Here is a 19,068-nt window from a genome sequence, read left to right as displayed (position 1 = left end):
ACCAAGAATGGTCACGTATTGTATTTATTTATTTTTTAATTCAAAGGTAAAACGCGACCATTTTAAGCTAGAAATGGTCGCGTTTTCCTTTTTTATTTATTTTTTATTAATTACTCATTCGCGACCGTTTTTCAACTAGGAACCGTCGCATATGATTTTTTTTATTTAATTTATTTTAATTATAAAAGCTCTAGTTTTTTTATAATTCCTGTAAATAAAATGATAGATTTACAATTCTAAATTAAAAATAATGGCAGAAGAGAAACATAACTACAACATCAATCTGGAGCCTAAACACTTGAAGTTTCCCCCCCTAGTAAAGTAATGAAGAAACACTCCTAAAATGTACACCAATACAAAATCAGCTGGATAAGGTAAAGATAAGCAAAATATGGTCACTGATGATAGTTTGCCCCAGTCTCTGTCAAAATGGTCCCGCGTGTTCATCTACTTTCATTTTCTGTTCTTCTGAGTAACTTGTATAGGCCAAAGACGTTCAGTTGCTGCCAATGATATGGAATGAAGAATGACCAGTATAAGGGAGGCGACAGTTCCCTATCCAAATAAGGTAATGCCGCTGAGATAGAACTTGAGAGGCTGCAGCAATCATATTTCCAGCCAAACATTTTCCAAGGAGGGATCAATCCCATGGCTATAACAGATCACCACTTTGAAAGCTTTAATCTACTGCAAAAAAGCTCAACTACTGCAACTACTTAGACTCGTCAAACTTCTCTTCTCATCAGTTTGCCTAAACAACTTGTAAGGAGCATCATTTTATTTCCAAATTCAAGCATAGACACTGCAGATCATCAACATTAAAGTCTGCAGATCAGATTCAAGCAAAACCAACAGCTTCCAGTCCAGATCAGATCTCTTTTTTCTGCATAGTCATTCACATCCAGAATTAAGACTCAACTTCTTGTCTGCCTCTACAAGTCCTCCTGAGATAGTGCAGTGTGAAGGGAAAGAATGAGTAGGAATTAGGATGATGAGGTCAGGTTAATACCTCCCATTTTGAATGATCACTTCCTCGAGTCATAAAAGGTCGTTTTAACTGTAGCTCTATGAGGAAAGTACACTCTTCTAGATTGGCGAGCTGTCATGTTATTGCCCATAAAGAAAGGCCAGTTCCGATTGTCATGAATGCAATAGCACGAGAACCATGTAACTTAAAGAAATAACATCAGAAAATGAAAAGATAACAGTACTAAATGAAGTGTGCAATAGGGAAAGCCTGATTACATATTGCTTGTCTGATGCCTTCTCCTTATTGTTGAAATAAGATGGTGCTGCTGAAGTCCCACCCAAACTAGAATTAAACGGGAATGGCAGGAGACCCCTGAATCGAACATTATCCACATAACTAGGAACCAAGAAGGATGATGGGAAACGATGCCACTCACTCCCAACACATAGGGTAGCGCTTGAATTACAAGGGGTAAGGGTAATTAGTGATTATGCTCTGGAAGATTTCGGGAAAATAATAAAGGAGATCGCATCCTATCCCGAAACTCCAAGTTTGCAAATTGAAAAAAAATATAAAGCAGCTAAATATTACATAATTATAAGTTGTTTTTTTTTTTTTTTTTTAGAGGCTCATGATATATTTAACTTCACATACAATTAGAATGCAATTTCTCAGGATCTCACCTGTTCCAACATCATCATGATAACTCAAATGTTTGTAAATCTCTAATGGAGCAGAATAACCATTAATCAGAGAGAATGTCCTAGCGTGCGAGGCACATAAAATAAAGACAAGAGCCACAGGTCTGATAAATTTTGATATCTGTCATAAGCAAAGCTAACATTATAATCTCCATCACTGATTGAGCAAGCAACATATGCCTACACTCTATAGGAACAAAGAAGATTACCATAACGAGCACATTTGGGTCATTAGGATTATACTTATCATGGAATATGTCAGGAAAGCTCTCAATCACAGCTGAAGCAGCAACACAAATAAGTGGATAAACTGGATATAAGAACCTGCAAAAGCCAGCAACAAACAAGTTTTCTGCTTAATTCACTTTGCAAGTTTAAGATTTTAATAACAAGACTTCATGCTCCTATAATTTTTGTCATCAACTGGTATAACTAAGGTACCTCATGATGAGGCATGAAATCATGATGGGTCAGCAACAAACAAGTTTTCCTTGTAAATCACTTTGCAAGTTTAAGATTCCAGTAACATTTCATTGCTCCTATAATTTTTGTCAACATCAATTGATATAACCAAAGGTACATCGTGATGAGGCTTGAATCATGATGGTTTTAACAAATATGGCATTTCTATAAAACTCCTATATAAAGAATATTTGAAATTCAAAATAAAACCTTGTGGAACAAAGGTTGGACAATCAAAGCAGAGATAGTTACACTGTAGTTTTTCTAGATTGAATCTCAATATAAACATAATTGTTCATTTACTTGATGCATCTTCTCTCTCTTTTTTTTTTTTTATTTACTGCTTAACAGCTTTTAACACAAAGTCAACAGGTGACCTCAAATTGCTAGATGCACAAGCCTACTAAAAGAAAAGAATCAAACGAGGGCCAAGACAAGGTTTTTAATTGCTAATATAAGGCAAACAGGAAGAAACAGGGTTATGGTTAATGTTGGTGAATCACCAATTGATACTATGGACCCTTGTACACTAAGCATGGTTCCATAATTTTGTTTTAGTGATGAACACTTATTACAAAGACAATGAACTTTCACTGACAGATAGTTCCTTTAAAAATAGTGATAGTTGAATTGATTTGGAGATAATTATTAGACCCATTTGTTCTAGAGGAAACAAAGCATTGTGCACTGGGATCCATGATGTAATTTGCCATGATATGTGAGGTACTGAGGCTTTTTGGCAAGGTAATTTTTTTTTTCGTCTTCAAGGTTAGGGTGTAGCAGCAAGAATCTTAAAATCCATAAATTTCACACAGGTTTGGAAGGTCAGGAACTCAGCATTTCACAGATTGATTGCAAGTATTCTACCTGTACAGTTAAATATTACTTCACAAAAATTTGCAAGGCACCAAGGGAAAAGTACGAAACTTATAGAGCAACATAGACACAGGAAATTCTTCATAAAGGAAAACAAGAGGTGCGAGTAAACCTCATAGAAATATAAACAAAAACATAACTACTACAAGCAAGATTTATGAATTGAAACAAAAAACCTACCTGATCGGAGCCGGCGGATGTGGCGTCGTCGCAGGGCAAGGGAAGGGTGCAGATCGACGGCGTGGTGGCGGCTGTGGCGTCGGCGTCGCGGTGGTGGGTGTGCAACGGTGGTCTACTGTGTGTGCGACGATAGTTGATGGTGTGCGACGTCGTCGCGGTGGATGTGCGTCGACGGTGGTGGCCGGTGCGCGACATCGCGGTGGCCGGGGTGCGACGTGAAGTAGTGAACGGTGGGTGTGCGATGGAGAATATAGATCTGAAGTTGAAGAGCGTGTGTGGGAGAGGAGAATATCATATCTGATATGAAAGGGGATGACAATAGCCCACCATTTCTCTTAGAAATGGTTGTCCATTATAAAACAATGTTTTTTTTTTTGTTTTGTTTAAATGCATAAGAAATACAATAGGCAATCATTACAGATAACAACGGTGGTGAATTATTAATCATTTATTTACAAAATTGCTATCGCGAGTTTTTGAGTTAAGATTAGGCAACCATTCTTTCAACAATGGTGGTCTATGGTCAATCTTCTATGTTCAATTTTGTACTAGTGACAATGCCTAAGAAAAGATCTCAGAGATTGAAATCTAGGATAGAATCACCAATGATTGGTTAATGGCAAAATAGTAATTTGGTTGAGTTCTACAAAATATCAGGCAAACTTATGGTCTATCTTACAACATGGACCATAGTCTAAGAATGAGATTTTAAATAGTTTGGGGTAAAAAATACATTTTGTCAAAAATACTTTCTAAATAACCATTTAGTTTAGGTTTCTCAGATTTCTCCCGATTTCACTCAAATTGACTTTCGGATCAAAAACTAGGTGCGCAATGTACCCGGGAATTTAGGATTTTTGAAACAGAATATTCCCGGTGTTGAATCTATTTAAAAGTCTCTCAAAATAATTTATTCAAACACCGGTTTTATCACAATTTTTTTTTGTAGAGTGAAAACGGCTATTTTGAAATTTCTTAAAATCGAATTTATAAAATTAAATTTTGGGTTGTCACAGCTTTGGGGTTTTTGGCTAACTTTACTTTCAAGGAAACAACACGTCCCCGAGACGCAGTAGTGCAGTAAGTGGACAGACGAGTCCATGCATCCCAGGCGGAGGCAGCGGACGAAATGACCGTCTGCAAAACCTCAGAAAGGCTACCAAGGATGGCACTAAGAATGATCTGATCTTGTCTGAACCAGGCAGTGTAGGCAGGATTTAGCGTGGTGCGCGCAACATCAGAGTACTTAGCCGGAGCAGTAATGGAGCCCGTGACATAACCAAGTAGATCAACTCCGAGAGTTGACTCTCTTGTATGAGAAAGAGAACTTCTGTAATTTATCAACTGTAAGCCAAAGGCTTTAAATAATAATATAGAGCCAAAGAAAGAGGAACAATTACAGCTAAATCAGAAAACTAGGAAAGCACCAGTGAATATAAACCAAGCAAAAGTAAGAGTGATTATAGAAGGACTAGACTAATTCTTTAACATCTTGTTGGATTGTTTATTTAGTTCTTAAATCGGATATTCTATAAGTTCTTATAAGCTTATTAGTGGATTTTAATTGTTTGAATAAGTGCTTTAGATATATGAATGATTAAAATACATGACTAACTTTGGACGTCATACGGTGTAGTAGTTAGACAAAAGAAAGAACCAACTCTCAATTTGATTGGTAAAATCGAACTTAGGTGCAAAATTAGTTGTGGTAATGGATTCATGTTCATAGTCTCTATTTTCTATCTCTTTGTTTTTCCCCTTAATTTTTATTATTTTACCTTCTTAAATTCTCTCTATATCATTTTGATAAAACAAATTGATTCGGGTATGTACGAATGAATAAGTCCGCATAAATAATAAAGAGGGTAAAATAGTAAAGGCAAAGGATTGTAATAATATTTCCTTGATCGATGTAGGAATATTACAAAGGATGTTGTGTTAGAATAAGACATGGATTGTCAAGGCCAAGATAATGACCATTTATACAAGGAAAAATCCAGCAAATGTCTGAAAAGTGTGACGGGGTGTGAGACCAAGTTAAGGCCTACCAATTTGAGCTTGGAGATGCGCTTTGGGGTGGGAATGGCTAGTTGCCCTGCGTCTCCTATCTTGGTCTGGGTCGCTTATTTTGGTCCAGGTCGCCTTCTTGGTTCGGGTCGCTTATCTTCATCTGAATCGCCTATCATGGTCTATATTCTTGGTCACTATGAGCACCCCATGACCTGCGGTGAACCCCTGAGTCCTAGTCGAGCATAGGAGGTGCCCATAATTGACCTCAAGTCCTCGAGCTAGTGCCTAGGCGTGCTTAGGTGTTCCTTTGAATCATTACTTTCAGATGTTGAGTCCATGGGATGACCATAACCTTTTCTTGCCTTCATTGCCTCCTCTTTGCTTGAAGATGGGAATGGCTATTGGTTTGGGGACCGGGACTGTTCACTAGCTCGTATTCCCCGTCGGCACTGTGCTTCGCTTTCTTGGTGAGGCACTTCGTCTTTCATTGTTTGATTGGACTAAGTACATAGTTTGGTTCTCTTGACTTGAGTCACGTACACTACTCGGACTATTTTAGTTGAACTAAGTGTCTAAGTCGCTCGGGGCCCTTTCGAGATTATTCTCACAATTTTCTTCGTTGTACGCCTCTTGGGCCACTTTGTTAGGATTATGCTTGCCCCAGGACCCTTATAATTGGACTAAGGGTGGTGTCAGGATTCTCTAGCTTCAATCATGTTGTCTGGCCCACATACGCCTCTTAGAACCCTTTGTATGAATCGCACAACCATCCAGGACCCTTACAATTGAACTAAGGGTGGCATCTGGGCTCTCTCACTTTAATCATGTACTCCAGTTGGGTTGCCGCTCAGGTCTCTCTCACTTTAATCATGTACTCCAGCTGGGTTGCCGCTCAGGTCCTTTGAATGCCCTAGGCTTGCTTTTGTGTCTGGCCTAGTGCTTATCCGGTTCACGTCCCCCTTAAGGGGTCCAGACTTATCTCTTGGGTCCTCGGAGCACATCCAGGCCTCTTAGTCGGCCTGGACCACCTGTGCCACCTCTAAGTGTGATTCGTGGAAAATCTAGAACCAGCCTAATTGTTCTGCTGGCTGTTTTTTCCAACCACTTTAGAAAAGTTGTTGCTATTTGCGACCATTTTCGCTGGTAGTCAGAGATAGCGATGAAGGTTTTTTCGAATACTCATCAAAGTGGTCGAAACAGGCGTTTCAGACCAGATTAAGGCCAGTTCCGAAAATCCATTGATTTTCAACCGTGATGCTTAACATTTTTTTTTTGGGGGTGTAATTAAGAGTTTTCACCATCAAGCATAATAACAAATCTCTTTCATGAGTTGTAGACACATTTAAGGATGTGACAATTAGCTTGGAGATTTAATGTTGTTTCATACCTAAGGCCAAAGATCAATTCATTAACGTTTGGTTAAAGATGGATGGATGGATGGATGAAATTCCTTCCACTTAACCACTCCCCAAATTTCATGCATGTTTAACATGTCTAGACTTCTTGAATTATTTATTGAATTGGGGCTATATATTGAGCTAATTTGGGACCCAATCTTTAATCAAATGGTAACAACAACAAACTTGGAGTATAAAAGAGCATAGCATGCAAGAGATGGAGAATGATGAGTATCATACAATTATAATAAGTAATATACAAGTGATTGTATTCTTTGGTTATTAATATGTTAAATGGCGATCATGTCAGCGATAACCACAATTTTCTAAAATATAGATACAGAGATTAAGGAAACATTGAGGGAAAAAAATATCCCATCCAATTATAAACTTATGTTGTTGGTTGCTCTTCGATCAGACCTCATCTATGAGTCATCGGATGAGAAGAACTGTCCTGTCAGATTCTCCATAACAGCTAATTGCATACTTTCTGAAGGCTTCCAATGCCGTTTCCTTTGATTTATAAACCAGTTGTTGATCTGTTTCTGATCCAGTCCCGTTGATTCCGCCAGCGCAATCTTGTCTGCTTCCTGTATTTATTCATTATACAACAACAACATAACCATCCTAACAATTAAGGATATTCATAGTAAAGGCTAAACCATTTGATTCATGCTACACTCCACCCACTTGGTGCTGGACTTGGCCCTTCACCGGCCTCCGCCCCAACACCTACTAGCGTCGAACTCGTGATTGATACACTTGTTAGGATCAAGCATTTATCATTATGCCAAAAGCTACTACCTGTAGCGAAAGTAAAACTTTATTTCTTTATACCGTCACGTTTTCAAAAGGCATGGTGCTGGACTTAGCTCTTCAAGCCTCCACCCAACAATCCCCTAGCCACTTACAAAGTATTTGGTTGGAAGGAAGGAAGTAGGGAGGAAAGAAATTGTAATTCCGTAAAAAAAAAAAAATAAAGTGAGAATAAAGTAAGAATTCAAATTACATTGTTTAGTAGACATGAATTGAATTTTGAGGAAGAAAGGAAAAGACTAAAATGTCCTTGACAATAATAATAATAATAATAATCATCATCATCAAGGGTAATGTTGTAATTTCATCTTTTTTTTTCTTTCCAGCTACCACCGAATTGGAATTCATAAGGGGAGCCCTATGAATTTCAATTCCACAAATGGAAAGAATTGCAATTCCGTAGAATTACAGCTCCCTCCAACCAAACAATGTAATTGTATTCCACACATAATTTAGCTTTAGTTGAATTACAACTACTATCTACTAGACAAGTCCAAATTTAGTACTGGACTTGGCATTTCATTGACCTCCGCCCAATAATTACATAGACATATACATACTAGGGTCGGTCAAAAGTGGTAGACAAGTCCAAATATAGTGCTGGACTTGGCATTTCATTGACCTCCACCCAATAATTACATATATACATACTAGGGTCGGTCAAAAGTAGTAGACAAGTCCAAATTTAGTGTTGGACTTGGAATTTGTTTAACCTCCGCCCAATAATTACATAGACTTATACCTACTAGGGTCGGTCGAAAGTATTCCCTTTTAATTTTAGTCAATATCGTAATAGGTAGTGAATATTATGTAGCGATTTTACCGTAGGATAAGGCCACTTGTAGTGATCACTCCACCAATCAAGCAAAGTTTGCCTTGCCTCTTTTGGGAGCTTCCCTTTCTTCTTCTTCTTGGAGAATTCGAGTTTTAAGCTACTCAAATGGCTACCATACTTGCGCAAGAGTGTATTCTTAAGCTGGCGCTCTTCAGTCTTTGTGATTGATTCTTGTTGAATGTCTGTCTCCCCTCCACTGTCTTCCTCATCAGATGAAACTGCTCCACTCTCATCTGCCACACATTCACATTTAGTTTAATATACATTTCGTATACAAATAATGTAGTTTTAATATATTAAAAAGTTATCTTGCATTAATGGTTCACGGAAAATTTCGCCCACAAAATAAGGATGCATTTTTTAGTCACGACCCTTTTGGACCAATGTCCAATGCAAAGCGAATTATGGTCTATGTTATAACAATTGTTGGTTTCTATTATATCACTTAAACTTAGTAATGTTTTATCTTTATTTACTTTTAAGGGAATATAGAACATATCACAACATATTTTATAGAACATCTTTACTGAACCGAATCACTCACAACATATCATCCATATTTTATACATAAATGAAGCGTTATTAATTAAATTAGGCACGTAAAATGAGACGAGATAAAAGAGATGAAATATAGAAATGATCCAAGGGTATTAGGTAATAAAAGAGGCATGATTGGACAGAACAAGAAATAGTGTAATGGGATTTGACAGCCACTACTACTAGTAGTCTACAAGTAGAGAGAAAAAGTTTTTGAGAGACCAAATCAGAGCAGAAGAAGGGATAGTTGGCAGCGTAAAGCGCGGGAGTCCATGTGACACCTTCCGCCACCCGCCCTATCCGGGGATTTCCTTGCATATTATATATATATATATATATATATATATATATATATATATATATATATATATATAAAAGCTCAAATGCGGTAACGTTCGATCACACTATTAGTTATGTAAAAATGCACCAATAATACTAAAAAGCGTACATAATAAAATACATCAATACTCCACAAAATGCACCAACTTAAAAAAATACATCATACATCTCCGCACCTAATTGTGCGTTTTCAAACACTGTGTGAGACATTTATGCATATCTAATTGTGTATTTTTTGGTAATGCATACCTAGTGGTGCGTTTTTTGGTGCATTGATACATTTTTTTGTTGTGCATTTCCTAATACCATTGTTGCATTTTTGCATACCTAATAGTGCGGCCGCACCAACTGCACATTAAAGCCTGGACGCACTGGAACTTGACTATATATATATATATGAAGAAATGGACAACTACTACAGAAATGCACAGCAATTACTCTAGCTTCACGACTACCACACGAATGGACCACAACTAATACATGAATATACTGTAACTACTATATGAATGCACCGCAATTACTACATGAATGGCACTGCACACATCTGCGCGAGTCCTCCAAGAATGCATGGGAGTAGTTGTCGTGCATTTGTGCAATAGTTGCAGTACATTCCTTCGTAAACTCACATGATTGCATGGGAAAATCAATTTGCACCTTTCATATATAATATCTAATTCAAATAAGAATGACTCCAAGATGAGAACATGTGGACAAATCCAAACAAACACTCAGCAAGATCCGATAGATATAAAATCAAGTAAAAAAGAAACAAAGTCATTTTCACCCGAGGCATAACATGGGAGCCAGACTATATATATATATATATATATATATATATATATATATATGTGTGTGTGTGTGTGTGTGTGTGTGTGTGTGTGTGTGTGTGTGTGTGTGTGTGTGTGTGTGTGTGTGTGTGTGTGTGTGTGCGCGCGCGCGCAAACCAGCTTTAACCTGTGAACCTACGAGCTACTAAAGGGCTACACCACAAAGGCTCCTAGGCATGCCTGGAAGACCTCTGCAGTGCAATCGTATCCAGTGCGGTGAAATATATAGTAAATGCAGTGCAATCATTCAGTGGTTCGCAGGTCCGCACATTAAAGTCAGTTCGCACCTGATTATGGACCTCTATTATATATATATATATATGTTGGGATAAAATGTCACATAATATAAGATATAAGAAATAATGAATACTTGTTTATTAGCTGATATCAAAATACAAAGTCACTTTATTTGACATTTAACCTCAATGAAACAAACGTGATATAATCGGCAAAATTTGTTATATTTTTTTTCTTTTTGGTATATTAATGGTTTCCACCATCGAACATAATGACTAATTCTCTCACTAAATTATAGACACCTCTTTTGGGTGGGAGCAAAATTTGTTACATTATCTATGAAGGAAAATTACTTTGTAACATTAATTATATAGAGTGATTATAAAAAGAATTTATGCAATTAATAAAAAGGTTCAATAAATAATGACAGCTTTAGGAGCGAAAAATAAGATGTTATTCTAAAGATTAAAGAATAAATGTCTCTTGTCGTGCAGAGGGGTTTTTAATTCTTTTAAAAGCATTTTCCCTTCCGCAAGAATACACTAAATTAATAAAATTAAATTCAAATCATATCACCAAATTTGATTCAAATCTGAAATCCCATCAGTTAAAACATTTAATTAAAATATGTGGTCAAGTACATTATGCTCGGATGGCATGTAGTGACCTCTCTCATGTGAGAAGTCATGAGATCGAATCTCAATAAAGGTTGAAACTCTTTTGTGTTTCATTAGATTACGACAATATGTTTGAACAAATACTACATTGTAATAGAGTCAGAAAAATTAAAGTGCATAAAAAAAATTATGAGTAATATTAATTCTTTGTGAAAAAAAAAAACAAAAAAAAAAAAAAAAAAAAAAAAAAACCTCGTAATTTAATTTGAGGCTGTTCCAGGCCTCACCCTCAACCCATCTTATGGGACCCATTGCGTCCCCACCACAATAAATTAAAGCCCATCTCTCTTTCCACTTCACATCTCTCTCCCCTTCTCTATTATTGTTACTTTTTTTCTTCTTTAAATGCCATAATTACAATAATTGAACATTAATTGCACACTAACATATTCATATTTATACTATCTTGTTAAATCTAATTAGAATGAAACCTAAATTTGAAATCTATCATATTCTTTTCAACAATTATGTCAAACCTGATTATGATGGAACCCAAACCTGAAATATATCATTAGACGACAAAGTCTTGGCACTAATATATACACTTAAGTTACATATATTTAACAAATATGAATTATAAATAATTGAAGCTAAATGTACACACACACACAATCTTAGTTTTACATCTGTAAAAATTCGACAGATCTTATCAAATTTTTTTAAAAAAATGTAGTGACATTTTTGTAAATATCATCAACTTCACTATGTAAAACTTGAACACTTAAATATACAATCTTTAACAACTAAATATGCAAACCTTGTAAGTTTTATAAAATAAATGAAAAAAGATAAATTTTAAATATAAACCATAAATGCTAGACCTTAAGCAGTAATAAGTGAATCACTAAACCAAATAAAACCAAAAACTCAGTTATAAACTCTAAAATCAAACCTCCAAGTCCAATGCACTTTCGCATTTTTGCAAGTGCAATCTTTTAATATTAAATATGCAAAATATTAATACCAAATGTGCAAACCTAAAAAGTCTAAGGATTGCAGATGTTAATGTTCAAGTTTGCATAACAAGGTTAGTGATACTTACGAAAATATCACCGTGTTTAAAAAAAAAAAAAAAAAAAAAAAAAAGGATCTAATCCGTCCAATTTTTCTATATGTAAAGTTGATATTGATTCTTATTTTTTTTCCTAAGGACTTGTTCTATTTTTGATCCAATATATATATATATATATATATATATATATATATATATATATATATATATATATATATATATAGGCGGGTTCAGGTGCGACAGTGTCTTACGGTGCGTTATTTCTTACGGTGCGGCAACACCAATAGTTCACCAAATATGCACCATCAACGTTAGGAAATACACCACACAAAACAGAGTAAACAGAGCCCTGCATCACCAAACACACACCATTAGGTGTGAGTAAAAACACCATACACTGTTCAGAAATACACCATTGGGGGTGGTGAGTTATATGGTGTGTTTTTTTGAGTCTGTGGTGTATTTTGTGATGTTTTATTACATTTCATTGGGGTGTGTTTTTATTACACTGTTGGTGCATATTCTTAACACTGTTGGTGTATTCTGGAATTTGACCGCACCGCCGCACCGTAAGACCCCGCCGCATATGAGCGCTCTTCTATATATATATATATGTATATATATATATATATATATATATATATATATATATATATATATATATATATATATATATATATAGAGAGAGAGAGGCGGGTTCAGGTGCGGCAGTGTCTTACGGTGCGGTTATTTCTTACGGTGCGGCAACATCAATAGTTCACCAAATATGCACCATCAACTTTAGGAAATACACCACACAAAACAGAGTAAACAGAGCCCTGCATCACCAAACACACACCATTAGGTGGGAGTAAAAACACCATACACTGTTCGGAAATACACCATTGGGGGTGGTGAGTTATATGGTGTGTTTTTTTGAGTTTGTGGTGTATTTTGTGATGTTTTATTACATTTCATTGGGGTGTGTTTTTATTACACTGTTGGTGTATTCTAGAATTTGACCGCACCGTAAGACCCCGCCGCATATGAGCGCTCTTATATATATATATATATATATATATATATATATATATATATATATATATATATATAGAGAGAGAGAGAGAGAGAGAGAGAGAGAGAGAGAGAGAGAGAGAGACGTGTAGGTTTTAGTAGGGAAAGAAAAGGGAAAAAGAGAGAAGCAATGCAATGATTTAACAACTCAAAGTAGAGGTGGTAGGAAGTCAGGTGCATGCGTGCACACACGAATCAATATTCAAAATGTTTTTTCTTTTTAAATATTTCAACAAATTTAAGCTTTTGTTGGGCACTTTTATACTGTAATCTTAGATTTGATTCTAATTACAGTGTCTATTTGCCTACATATGATGCACCACTATTAAATCCTAATTCTTTAATAATCATAAATTTCATTTAACTTCTCCTATCCCATTTTTGAAAATTGGAAATTATTTATTTGTTTATTTTAATTTTCAATTCTTACTTACTACCAAACATTTGTTATACTTTTTCCAAACACATTGCTATTACAAAAACTATTTGATTTTATTCCAATTCTAGTTACAACTCCAATTCCTATATCCCAACCAAACGGCCACTTAGACATGTTTTAGACTAAAATTGAAACTCTTTACAGAATTACCAATTAAAAAATGAAATAAATCAAGATGGATGATTAATTAATTAAATGTATAAATATCACTATAATTAAGTGATCAAAAGTAAAATAAACTCAAATCATTTTATTAATCAAGTTACAATGCATATATAGACAAAAGAATTAAACTTATTAGTTCCTGTTTATTATATGGCATTTAAAGTTTGACAAGAAAATGCAAAATAATAATAATAATAATAATAATAATAATAATAATAATAATAATAAAATTAAAAACTAAAACACTCACACACACACACACAACACTAGATCAACAAATGCCACAAAAGAGAACGAAAGCTTATCCAAACTTAAACCGAATCCTGTCAGCAGATTAGTAAATATCAAACAGGTTTAATTTATTAATTAATGCAATCAAAACATGTGATTATATGGTAATCTAACGTTAATTAACCATGCATTAATCCCTAATGGCAACCTTGGATGCACAAGGGGATTAGGTATTTAGGTGTCAGGTGCAGATAAGTAAACAGCGGCCAACTCAGGCAGGTTACAAATTAAAAATAACACACTTAACCATAAAGTTAATCTGTACTTTGAAGTAAAAATATTATTAGTTAAAAATCTGTACTTCGAAGTAACAATATTATTAGTTAATCTGATACTTTGACCAAATTTTTATATTAACACCAAGAGCAGGAAATCCAATTCCCATGATCAGCAATCCAACTATTAGTTTAGATTTTTCAATTAAGATGAAATACATGTTTCAATTAAATATCAAGAGTTAATGTCATACCAAAGGTCACAAGTTCGCTCCTCCATTGGAGACGGAGGCAACACCATATTTTGTGCAAACAAGCAGAGCATAAAATGGAAGTAACCCTAACCAAGATGACTAAGGATACAAATTTGTAATCACAAGATTACGAATTCGAATCCCAACCTTCTTAGTTTGAACAGATCAGCTATGAATAATCTAGGTTGATTTATTTCCTTGTAGTTCTTTGCCGGCTAGTGTCACAAGGCATGATTTATCCGGTGCACAACCTCAAATAGTGATGGAGGATTTCACACCACAGAAGCAAGAGCATAAAATAGAACAACTTGACATTAAATTAATAACTAGGTTGAGGTTAGGATTGTTCTGAAAAGCCAAAAGATTAACTAACAGATCCCAATTCTACTTGTCTGCCTCATTATTATTCCATTAACTCAATATTTTCATAAACAAAACAAGATTTCATCAAGAAAATCCTATCCTATCCTCAGAAAGCACGTGCTGGATGAAGAGGATTCATATGGTTGTGTCTCCTGAGAAGCTTGAGGATAAAACAAGACCTAGCTAGGTTCACTTTTTTTTTTTTTCTTTTTTTTTTTTTTTTGGGTTTTTGGGGGGATTAATATAAAGTAAAAATGTACATAAGCAACTTACTCCAAAAGGAGACATCACTTTATCTGCTCACATGAGGTATCAGACACTTCCCTAGGCTTATTTCTGATGTTTCATGCATGTTTCTATGGGAACTTGAATGTCTTTACAAGTACCCAGACATCTGTCTTCCATAGCACCAAATTTAAGAACTAGACAAGTGCATTCATTTCACTACAGGTGTATGTAATAAATCACAGGTGGGTTTAATTTGTCATTGTAATATAATGGGTAAACACCAAAAAAACAAGACATAATTATCCTAGTAAAAGAAATAAATAAGTTTGGTCGGGTAAGTCCAGCCAAGGTGAAAACAGATCCACACTTGTAACCACAAGGTCACGAGTTTGAATTCTTGTCCCTTTGGCTTGACCCGGTCAGTTACGAGTAACTCAGACTGGTTTACTTCTTTGTGGTCCTTTACCGGCAAGTGTCACAAAGCGGAGTTTACTCACACCTTTGAAAGGGTTCACACACACATACATATAGCTTTTATCGTAGTAGTAAGCGTTTGACCCTAACTATGCAGTCAAGACTGGCAGACACTAAATTTTTAGAGTAGTGATAGTCGTTTAACCCTAGTTGTGCAGTTAAGGCTGAGAGGTGTGTGGGGTGAAAGAGAGAAGAAAGGAGTACATATATACATGTTTACTACTGGTTTACAGACAATGAAAATACTATAGCATGTCATCTCAAGAGTGAAATGTCAAAATCAAGAATCTCAAAGTTAAAAGGTCCATATGCAACCTTCATTTTCTCTGACATGCACCAAGCAAAGAGCGAGAAACAAGGGAAAAAACAAAAAAAACAAGTTAATATCAAATTAACCATATATACCACCAGTAAAATAACACTCAACTGAAAAGCAATGACACCAACATTAATATATATATATATATATATATATATATATATATATATATATATATATATATATTAAAGTCCTAGAAATCCATTAAGGTTTCGTTTGAATTTTCTATATATAAACAGCATTGACATTATATTGATGATCATCATAAACACACCAAAATTCATTCATAGACAAGACAATAAATGCAACACACACAACTAACACAAAAGTCTCTCATACCCAACATAAATAACACAAGTGAGATTTCATGTACTACTCCTAGCAATACACACACACAAGATATATATATAAACGGGCCTAATTAATTAACATTTCCTCTGCAATTACTTCACTCTCGAAGAAAAAGGTTGAGAATTTTCCATTTTCATTTGGTACGATTGTTTTTGGGTGAAGAGGGACAGCAGTTATTACTAGAAGGTGTGCACTGGTAAACCTGTTTAGTGACTTTAGCGGATAAAGGACTTTAAAGAGGTAAATGAGTCTTGCGCAGTTATTATGGTATGCGTAGTTAAATCCCGCCTTGTGATTCTAGCGGACAAATGACTACAAGGAGGTAAATGGGTGTAAGTTATCCAAGTTTATCGGTTCAAATTAAGAGGGTTGGGATTCGAAATTGTGAGTTTGTAATTAGAGTTTGTATTCTTAGCGATGTTGACGGGATTCATTAGGTAGGTTTTTGCAACTATGAGAAGTAAATGGGTTTAAAAAGCAAAGGATTTAGCAAAAAGCAAGCATGAGAAGTGTTTTGGGTAGAGATGTGAATTGAGTCCCATTTTCTCATACCTAGGAATGATTGTGTTGAGAGAAAAAGAGAGAGAGAGAGAGACCTTTGCAAAGGTTGCTTAGTTGAGTTTCGATGGTGTTGAGGAAGGTAGTAGCTTCATGGAAGGGCTTCGACAGATCCGATTTGTACTTCACCAACATGTCGTAATAGGTTTCCTGGACAGTTGAGATCCAACCCCAGATTACTATACGCTCAGGATATATATATATAGCTAAGTATGTATATGTTAGAGAGAGAGAGAGAGAGAGAGAGACCATGAACTCGTCAAGCTCAGGATCGGCTCCTAAGCACGATGAAACAGCGCCGCCGCCGCCGCGTTTACGCAACTCATCATCTTCTCGCCGGATTTCGTCCAGAACCGTCGCAATCTCCGGCGGCGCACCCACCTGAAACCACCATAAAAACAACAACTTAATTAACTCCTCTCCATTATCAGCCCATCATAATTGAACCTAAGTATATATGTAAAATCACAAAGTTCAAGAAATCTCCTAAAAAAAAAGGATTAGGTTTAGAACATGAAATGAGAGTTTTAAGAAATTGGGTTTTTCTTTTGTTTCATGGTTAGAACAGATGAATTATTAATCAAACCTTCTGGCAATCAATATAAGCGTGGAGCAGCTTGGGATAACAAGGGTGGGAAGCGATTTTAGCTTTGATCATCACGCTGGAAACATCATCGTCCTCGTTATCGACGCAGGTGGTGGTGGCAGCTGCAACCTCCGTCGATGCGCCGCAGAACGGGATGGTGTCGGCGGCGGCGCCGCCTGGGTGGTAGTTGTAGTTGTAATTGTAAGCGTAGGGGTAATCCATCATCATAAGGTTGTTGTTGTCGGGCGACATCAAAGCCTTGTCTGCGTAGTCACAACTCGTAGATGGGAACCCATACGTTGTTTCATCCATCATCTATCCTCAAACAATCTAATCAAACCATAAAACCACAAATTAAACCACTAACTATATGCTACTACTTCTCTTTAATCTATCCCTACACATACATATATGGGGTTAATTTTTCATAGTATACAAAGAAGAACAGTAAAGAGGGAATTGAGGTTGAAGAAGAAGAAGAAAGAGATTATGATAGGGGAAGAAAGACATTAAAGCACAAGTTGCCGGAAGTGGAGGGGGTGGAGCTTTAAGTGAAGATAGATTATGAGCCACATTTTATGATGTAAAATATTAGTAGAGGAGGGCAGGATGCATATTAAAATTATTTTTTTTATGATGAGGAAACCAAAAGAATTTTGAGTGTGAATAACCTGAAAACGGTAAAAAACTATAAGGGATCATTTGGTTTGCGGAAAATATTTTAATGGAAGTAGAATTGAAATTGCATGGAAAAATAATTACTAGGAAGATGAATTTTATTGTTTGGTTAGTGAAAAAAGAATTGCTGAGAATACTAATTCTATTATTTGGTTAAATTTGGGATTGTAAGAAATAACAAGTATAAAGATCTATATGGCCCTACAAATTAATAAAAGTAATATAATTTTTTTTTAAAAAAAACAAGGGCCTTTCAAAAAAAAAAAAAAACAAAAAGCAAAAACAAGGGTCAAATAATCAATTCATATCACTTTTTCTTATCATCTTCCATGTTTCCTCAAATTTGAGGAATTTATTTTCCAATTCCATGAACCAAACATCAGAAAATAACATTTTTCTCCACTTTAAGAAAAATATTTTCCTTTAGAAAACATTTTCCATGAACCAACACATCCCCTAAGTAAACAAATTTATCCACTATAGTTTCAAACTGACAAAGAACTACGAAGAAGTAAACCAGTTTATCATCAATAGCTGATCTGTTCAAACCAAGGGGACAATATTTAAACTCGTGATCTTGTGGTTACTAGTATGGATCACTTGTTATCTTGACTGGGGTTACTCTCATTTTTCATTTATTTTTTCACTTTCTTTCTTTGTTCTTCATTGGAATATATGTATATATGTATATATATATATATATATATATATATATATATATATATATATATATATATATATATATATATATATATATATATATATATATAAAGTGTAAGATAAGTCACTAAACTTTTTGTTTTTGTGTAATTAGGTCACAGAACTTATAAAGGGTACAATCAAATCATCAAACAGGCAAAATATGTGCATTTAAGACATTTTTTTTTTTAATTTTCTGGTAAAATTCGATCATACTGCTTACCTTACCTTATCTTGTATATATTGAGAGTTGCCTTTTCCTCAATCATATAAGTAAAATCCGATCATATGATTCATATTAATTGGGAGTAAAGATTGATTTTTTTTTTATTTTTTATTTTTAACTCAAATTGCAGTAAAAAATATCAAAAAAGAAAATTGTTTCAATTATATCTATTTTACTTGTTTAATGATTTAATTATACACTTTTATGTTCAATAATCCAATTACACAAAATAATAAGTCAGAGTAACCTATTTGACACTATATATATGTGTGTGTGTGTATCTCAGTCGCAAT

At 35.1% G+C, this 19,068-nt stretch overlaps 2 protein-coding genes across 3 annotated transcripts; both read right to left on the bottom strand.

Annotated features, from left to right (window-relative positions):
• Positions 1-1,009: 1,009 nt before the first annotated feature.
• On the bottom strand, positions 1,010-4,816 carry LOC109157458. Its single transcript, XM_019305362.1, has 7 exons — positions 4,805-4,816; positions 4,284-4,533; positions 3,190-3,523; positions 1,881-1,995; positions 1,654-1,792; positions 1,246-1,426; positions 1,010-1,171 (listed from the first exon to the last, which is right to left on the bottom strand). The coding sequence occupies exons 1-7, from the start codon at positions 4,814-4,816 to the stop codon at positions 1,141-1,143; spliced, it is 1,062 nt and encodes a 353-aa protein (XP_019160907.1). The 3' UTR covers positions 1,010-1,140.
• Positions 4,817-6,814: 1,998 nt separating this feature from the next.
• On the bottom strand, positions 6,815-17,737 carry LOC109157471 (homeobox protein knotted-1-like 6). Of its 2 annotated transcripts, XM_019305375.1 has the most exons (6): positions 17,585-17,737; positions 17,173-17,505; positions 16,836-16,967; positions 16,625-16,736; positions 8,236-8,480; positions 6,815-7,186 (listed from the first exon to the last, which is right to left on the bottom strand). In XM_019305375.1, exons 2-6 carry the CDS (start codon positions 17,485-17,487, stop codon positions 7,022-7,024), a joined length of 969 nt encoding a protein of 322 aa, XP_019160920.1. In that variant the 5' UTR covers positions 17,488-17,505; positions 17,585-17,737; the 3' UTR covers positions 6,815-7,021. The 2 variants fall into 2 exon arrangements, with proteins under 2 accessions (XP_019160920.1, XP_019160919.1); XM_019305374.1 differs by having other exon boundaries at positions 17,173-17,737.
• Between the last annotated feature and the right edge of the window lie 1,331 nt (positions 17,738-19,068).

The sequence above is a fragment of the Ipomoea nil genome, unplaced genomic scaffold, assembly GCF_001879475.1.
Source record: "Ipomoea nil cultivar Tokyo-kokei standard unplaced genomic scaffold, Asagao_1.1 scaffold2782, whole genome shotgun sequence".
In the NCBI taxonomy this organism is placed as follows: Eukaryota; Viridiplantae; Streptophyta; class Magnoliopsida; order Solanales; family Convolvulaceae; genus Ipomoea; species Ipomoea nil.
This window is presented reverse-complemented; position numbering and strand designations above follow the sequence as displayed.

Excerpts from the sequence above, each read along its gene's own strand:
- LOC109157471 (XM_019305374.1), bottom strand. The coding sequence starts at position 17,487 with ATGATGGATGAAACAACGTATGGGTTCCCATCTACGAGTTGTGACTAC. Across the intron at positions 16,968-17,172 it reads CTTATATTGATTGCCAGAAG|GTGGGTGCGCCGCCGGAGAT; the intron begins GTTTGATTAATA and ends TGGTGGTTTCAG. Across the intron at positions 16,737-16,835 it reads CTGAGCTTGACGAGTTCATG|GAAACCTATTACGACATGTT; the intron begins GTCTCTCTCTCT and ends TCAACTGTCCAG.
- LOC109157458 (XM_019305362.1), bottom strand. Across the intron at positions 3,524-4,283 it reads CGCCTGGGATGCATGGACTC|AGAAATGGTGGGCTATTGTC; the intron begins GTCTGTCCACTT and ends ACCATTTCTAAG. Across the intron at positions 1,996-3,189 it reads CATCCGCCGGCTCCGATCAG|GTTCTTATATCCAGTTTATC; the intron begins GTAGGTTTTTTG and ends TGGCTTTTGCAG.